At 36.3% G+C, this 7,119-nt stretch overlaps 1 protein-coding gene across 2 annotated transcripts; it reads right to left on the reverse strand.

The window, feature by feature from the left end:
- Window positions 1–10: 10 nt before the first annotated feature.
- Window positions 11–7,103, reverse strand: LOC108756443 (major facilitator superfamily domain-containing protein 6). Of its 2 annotated transcripts, none has more exons than XM_018500259.1 (11): window positions 6,234–7,103; window positions 4,666–5,233; window positions 4,095–4,442; window positions 3,822–3,943; window positions 3,475–3,700; window positions 2,927–3,061; window positions 2,453–2,722; window positions 1,638–1,896; window positions 1,093–1,386; window positions 827–939; window positions 11–538 (listed from the first exon to the last, which is right to left on the reverse strand). In XM_018500259.1, exons 1-11 carry the CDS (start codon window positions 6,632–6,634, stop codon window positions 428–430), a joined length of 2,847 nt encoding a protein of 948 aa, XP_018355761.1. In that variant the 5' UTR covers window positions 6,635–7,103; the 3' UTR covers window positions 11–427. The 2 variants fall into 2 exon arrangements, with proteins under 2 accessions (XP_018355761.1, XP_018355762.1); XM_018500260.1 differs by having other exon boundaries at window positions 458–538; window positions 874–939.
- Between the last annotated feature and the right edge of the window lie 16 nt (window positions 7,104–7,119).

Consider the following 7,119-nt stretch of genomic DNA (forward strand, 5'->3'; position numbering starts at 1 on the left):
ATACATATATATATTTATTTATAAAAGCCTGAACGATGCATTTTCTTTTGGTCAAATTCGAAGTCAATCATTTCGCAGCTTACAGTGTCAACGACTATTTAAATTACAAAAGAGCATCATTAATGTTTCCTTAAAATATTAGAAATCTTACAACGAATGATTCTTCACGATATACCGACCACGGAGAAGTCGACTCTAATTGTAAGTTAAAGACTTTTAAAATTTAAATACATAGAATTATTCGAGTTCATTAATCTTATTACATTTGTCTTACATGTGCTTTGCACGTGGATTCCTATGCACGCATACGTACCTATCTGTATGGATATTTATATTTATGTTACTATTTGTTCAGTAATGTCTTCTTAAGCACATTTCAGTATATCGTCGTGGGGAACAACCCGCGGCATCGCGACAGATCGAGTCGTTACCAGTCGTAGTCGTGTTGATGAAAGGGATTGGTGCATGGTTGTTGGGCGTGTAGTTGGATAGTTGGTTTTACGACATCGAATTCCCTACCGACCACTTCACTGTAGATCTATCAAACAGGAAAGTTATATATCATCAATTGTCTCTAAGTAACGCATACCGGATTTGGAAATAGAAATAATTTATTCTCGTGGCAAAGTATAGATAGGATTTCTTGTTCAGCGAGTGTGTAGCTTCTCGTAGAAGATGCGGGCAATAAAGCCGACAGCGTCTTCCTTCCGTTTTTGTATCATTTTGTTTTTTGTTTTTTTTTCGTTTGTTTGTTTTTTTCTCTTATCGACAGAAATATTGCGTCCTCTCTTTGCCGGACGTTTTAATGAGAATGGTTTTACTGAACCTGGAAGCTCCTACGAATATACTCGTCCTCTCCCTTGCCAGTCATACCGTAATTATATCCACCTTCGCCGCCACCTCCGCCGTTTAAGAATGGGTTCATTGGGTTGCCAGGGCCTGCGTCAGTGGAAAATAAAAAAAAAAAGTTAAACGATAAGTAGTAAATAGTTAGATTAAAGTATTATAAATAATCCAGAGGCGAGATAATACCACTCAGATCGTCTCGCTCACAGAGAAAATCTCTACTTTCCTAGTGAAATGATTCCTTACCTCCGTTAGCACCGGGTACCGCGAGATTTCCACCAGCGGTCTGATAAGTCGCCCCGTAGCCAGCATCTTGATTAGCCAGTTCGTGCAAGCGAGTGGAACTGAGGGCACGCGGTATCGCATTGCTCGGTACACCGTGCGGTGCCAAGTGAGTAGCCTCGGCTACTTGATGCGGATCTTCCGTCTGCGGTAGCTCGGATACAAAGCCGGTATCCTTTCTGTAGAAATTGATGAACACAAAGACTGCTAGGACGATGATGCAGATGAGACCGTATGCTCGGAAAGTCGCTGTCGTACCTGCATTATTAAACATCGGCACTTGATGATCGTCATCCGATGAACATTATTATAAACTAATATAATATTATTGTGCAATAATAAATTTTTGATGTTGAAATAATTTGTAATATGTGAAAAATTCAACATTATGTAAGCCCGAAGTCATTTGAGTTTTAAATCAATAATCTAAATTTGCAAAGAGCTATAATTGTTTCATCTGTATATTGAATATTAAATATTCAAAGAGATATCGAATGTTAAAAGCTTACCATAAGCTGCGACGAACATGCCACCAATTACCGCACCGCAACCTCTTCCAAGTCCATGATGAAGTCCCTGAAGAACACCCTGCGCGCTCGAACGCAATTGTGCCGGTGTATTATGAGCGATGTAACTGCAGCATGCTGCCCATACTGCCGCGTGCGTGATACCCTGAATAAATTCGAAGGGTAATACCCACCATGGATTTTTCAGCCAGGATATATAGAGAAATCGGAGTATATTCCCGCCCAGACCCAGACACAATACCTAAAATGTACGAATAATAATTATCAACAAAGCGTGAATAATAAGAAAGGCGACCAGAAATGCTTTTCTCGTCTTTGTTGTATAAAAGTGATGTTATATTAAATTGTAAACGCAAAATTGATATGTAAATTAAAAATATATCAAAATATTAAAAACAGTTTCGTGAACAAAATCGCGCAATTACTTTTCTTTAGAAAGATTTTTCTAATTTTGAAAAATGGGATTTGTTGAAAAAAAAAACGTAAAGCAGAACTCTGTTTTGCTTCCTTCCATTTATATGAATACAAGTTCATGCTCAGATATAATCGAATTTATAGCCGAGCTCTTATTATCTGAAGTACAGTGCCGTCAATCTTATTTTATCGGAACTAATAAATACTAATAGAGAGGAGAATTAATGAACCACTATTATCTGAACCACTTAGTTATCGAAACTGTTTTGTCCCCTGATAAGTTTGTATAAACGGAGTTCTATTGTACTATAATATTCAATACAGCTGAAGTTTCAATATAGCTTACTAATGTATTGGAAGCAATTCTCAAAGTTTATATTTACCTTCACGTGCCCGATCTGTCGAATAAGTTTGAAACTGAAGAAGTACGCAAAGATCTCGGAAATATGATTGATCACAGACGCAACGCCGAAGAGAGTCGGCGAACCACCGTAATCCTGGAGATGCCAGAATAGGAAAGTGAAGATTAATCCTATGCCAAATCCCATGAACCACGCGACGAAAAGAAACGACGCGCATTTTACATCCTTAAATTGCTTCAACACTGTCACCCACTCTGGTATTTCCTTCATCGTTTGGGCAAACATCTTGGTCTAAAATCAGAAAATCATTAGAACGTGAGATTACTTGCGATGCTGATAATTTATTCATAAGATTTCTTTACATAATACACGATAGGTAAATTGAAAAAACGTGTGGCTTTCACTCTTCCGTTTCATCATGATGGTTAACAAATGTTACGTAAACGTAATAAGAGCTTTCTATTTAAAATGTCTCGATAAAAAATAAATACAGACCTTCCCTTCGGGAGGCGGAGGCTTTGGATCTACAGCGGCGGAAGAATCCTGAAGCCCAGGCAGATTAAGTTGCTGGGATAACTGACTTTGAAGCTGCTCTTCCCGTGTTGGCTCGGCTGGAGGTTTCACTACTTCCTATATATAAAATATGATATAGGTAATTAATAAGTTTAATAAATCTTATTTCGGTATTCTTACAGAAATTTAGTCAATTTAATAGTGAAAAATACTGATTGATTTCTTACTTTAAATATTAAATTAAAATCTGAACAACAGTGCTTTTAATATTTTAAGTAAGACATTACATTAGTTAATTACTATCTTCTTTACATATCATATTAAATATCTATATAAAGGGTATAAATTAATTAAAAATTTTTTTATTTTATTGCATAGTAATTATTCGCAAAATTTCTAATTAAAGAAGAAGAGAGAACAAGAAAATTTATAAAATTTATCAAACAAGAAATATTTATGAAAAAAACAATCCTATTGATATTTTCATACAGCGGTATTTTATTACAGTATACATATTGAAGTAGACTTACCGGCTCAGCAGAAGCAAAGTCATACTTAAAATTAATTTGTGTTGCTGTTATCAATGCGGCACCCATTAAAACGCTAAATATTGCAAAACAAATCGTGTAATTTTTTTCTCTCTCATCAGGTTTGCAGGGATGATCCGGAAAAGCGGTGCTATGATCGAGAGCGATTCCAACGAAAAACATGGCTAAACCCCATCCGAGACTTCCAAACATGCGTTGATGACCATATCTGGTTAAAATTTATTAATTTTACGAATTAATATAAATATTGTACAGTCTGACAAAATTATTTTATTATAAAAAGAAAACAAAATTGCCTTATTATTCTTCAATGATATTCTGATTATTACCTATCAGCGTCTTCACCAAGTAAAGTAATAACAGCTGAATCGGCTAATGTTATGGCAGGTGCCGAAAAAAATTCACCGACTACCACCAACAATAATAGAAGGAAGAATGTTTTTTGAATATCCTAAAATCACATTTAATCGTTACATATTAAATTATTATTCTTCTTGCAGATGTTTTGTTTTATTATATTAATTAATTATGTCTTTACACAGACACGAATTATTGTTTTCAAGTTTTTATGTAATAAAATCAGAGTCAAGCTTGTGATTTACCGGTAATCTGTAGACTATGGAACTGAAAAGCGGCTTCACCCATTCCTTATTCTCTTTTTCGTTATAATTTGAAGCATAAGTGACCGATAGAGGTGACAATTGATTAGGTCCAATCGGGCCGTGAAGCATTCTTATACTTCTGCGACGTCTCACCAATGACATATCTATATTTTTTTCGTTTTCTTCTTCATTGTCATTGATTTTAACCATGTCATCCTCGTCCAAAAACGTTTGCCCTTTTTCCACATCTCGCTTTACCATTATCTTCTCCGGTGGTGGTTTCACACGCGTTTTGGTATGAACGTAAGCCTTTTTCGGAACTGTTCTCTCAGCCTGCACTGGTTCGTTCTATAAAGCAAACATATTTTTTTAATGCTTTCTCTGCTAAACGCAACCAATGATTATTGATAACTTCATTCACTTGTATATGCAATTTACATATCAATAACATTCTAGAGTTAAAGAATATAGCTTTTTATGAAAGAAATTTTTAGATTAGTGATACATATATGCACAGTTCTATTGTACATAAATTTTATTATCATGTATAAAAAAGCACAAGTATTTGTACCTTCATGAAACGTTTGTATTCCAACACATCGGCTGGACGATTTTTCTTTTGCAACGTTTCCAAGTCAATCCCCGTCGCATCCGCATTGTCAACATTGCCTTCTGATAATAATTTATACCTGAGATTTCCGGCATCATCCTTATCCGTGAGGGATGTTTGTCTTCTGACTCTGTTGTTTCTCAAATCGTATATAATATAACCGCCTTTATTGGATTTTCTAACGTCATTTTTCTCAATGTCATAAGGTTCAAATGCATTAAATTCCTTTGAGTTCGGCTTCTTCTTATAATCAAATACTTCGTTATCATCCGTATTTCGTCGTAATCTTTCGAAGACGACGTTAGATGCGACCTCCAGATATTCCTCTTTATTCTCGGGATAATACAAGTCACTCAAATCTGTCGATCTTTTTACAATTCTTTGTTCCCTATTGGACGCTTCCAGATAAGGAGTGTCATTTGTACTAACCATACAAGAGGTGGGCGGGGGCTGAATGAAGCCCAACGGCAGAGTGAAAATAATCCAGCAAGAAAGGGAAGCCAATAAGAGAAGTTTGCCTTTTTGCCATCTATGAATAAATAAAGAGAAATGTAAAAGTTCACTTATTTTTTCATCTTCTTTTATTTTCAAATATAAATATTTTCAATAAGGTAGATAGAACGCATATTATTACAATTCGCTTGCTGCTTGCAACTTAGTTTTTTCACATGTCCCTGGCCTTCTTACATTCTGGATAGACGAGTAATAAGAACACTTGCTTGTCGAGCAAAAACTTACGGATTTGATAAATTTTTGTTTACAATTACGGAAAAAAAATTTAGATTTTACAAATATTGTTTCTACGTCTTCTATTTCTTTTTAATCGAGTCTTGCTCTATTTTCTAATTTGTGTTAAATAATTCTAAAAATTCGACATGTTTTCAATCTTTAATTCAATATAATAAATTTTATAAATCACATACCAACTTCTGAGTGATTTCTTATTTAGTAATCTTTGTCTTTTTATAAAAATTTGTTTCAATTTTTAGCAGGTGTCGCTGTCTTTATTAAAAGTACAATAATTTTATTAAAATTATGTATTTTATATCACTAGAAAGATAATCAGTTATTAACATTTAAATAAAATTTTGTTATTGTTTGTCGATTGAGACATTAAAAAAAAAATCATTTTTAAAAGTGATCATTCGTTTTAAATCATTAAATATTTTTTCGTAATTATATCAAAATATTCTTAGCATAGATTCTTTTTCATCAATGTATTGCTTTATAATTATTTTAATAGCTCTCATTGCATAATAAAAATATATTAAGATTACTATACAGGTCATTCTCGAACAAAAATAATGCACGTGTGTGACAGATATGCAGATTTCAAATTTTTAAAAAATTAATGACCTCAAGTTGATAAGACAATTTCTTTAGCATTTAACTTCGAATAGTGCGACTGAAAATGATTTCCACTAACTGTACTGTTATCTTTTTTACGAGATAGTAGTAGTTCTTATTCAGCAACTTTTAACGCGTTAAAATCATTCACGCATACTTTAAAGAAAATAGCACGGCCTCACCTATCGGCCAAGGAACCCCAGAAAGGGGCGCTCAGAAATTCAATGAACGGCCTGAGACCGATGAGAAGGCCGCATTGACCCGCGTTCATGCCCATCTGCTTGAAATACACCCCCATAAGCGGAAATAGGGAGCCGAAGGCCGAATAGAAGAAAAAATAGAAAGTCTTCACGGTGAGGAGTTCCTGGTCGACGGCACCGAAGAGGTACTCCAGGATGTCGCTTTTACCACGAATCTTGTGCGTGGCCTCTTTTGGTTGGGGGTACATGGTGGGATCGACCTCACCCTCAGCCTGCGGATCCACCATCGGCCTGGCGTTCGGCATCTGAGGAAGAACTCTGCCCGATGATTGGGCATCGTTCGACATACCATAGTCGTAATCCTCGTGTCCATAGTTCTGCATGATTTCGTGCTCGCTTTCGCGCGGAATACGGAAACGCTCGCCCGTCGGAGCGTATTTCCCCAGCCACCAAATGAAACGTGCAGCCTGCCGTTACATTCGCACACTGAACAAGACGCGCCGCGAGATCCGTTCAGAGATTCCGTCGAGCAGAGCCGTTCCCACCCTTTTCGTCGAACGGATTGGACTCTCCGATTATATCGACTGTCAAACCGGTGCTCGGTTCTCCTTCGCGGTTGAATCGATGTCGGGCTGTATGGGATAGCTTTGCTTGCAAAATCAATAAACATGCTACTGCGCCGACGCGGCGTAACTTTTACCCTCTTACTACCCCTGCCGACGCGATATTGTCTCAATGCCATATCGACGTTAAGTATTTCGGCAGATACTATTTTTGCTTTTCTTCCAGTTTTATTGTTCTGCAATCTGTCCTTTTCTCTCTCTCTCTCTCTCTCTCTCTCTCTCTCTCTCTCTCTCTCTCTCTCTCT

Source organism: Trachymyrmex septentrionalis, unplaced genomic scaffold, assembly GCF_001594115.1.
Source record: "Trachymyrmex septentrionalis isolate Tsep2-gDNA-1 unplaced genomic scaffold, Tsep1.0 scaffold127, whole genome shotgun sequence".
Taxonomy (NCBI): Eukaryota; Metazoa; Arthropoda; class Insecta; order Hymenoptera; family Formicidae; genus Trachymyrmex; species Trachymyrmex septentrionalis.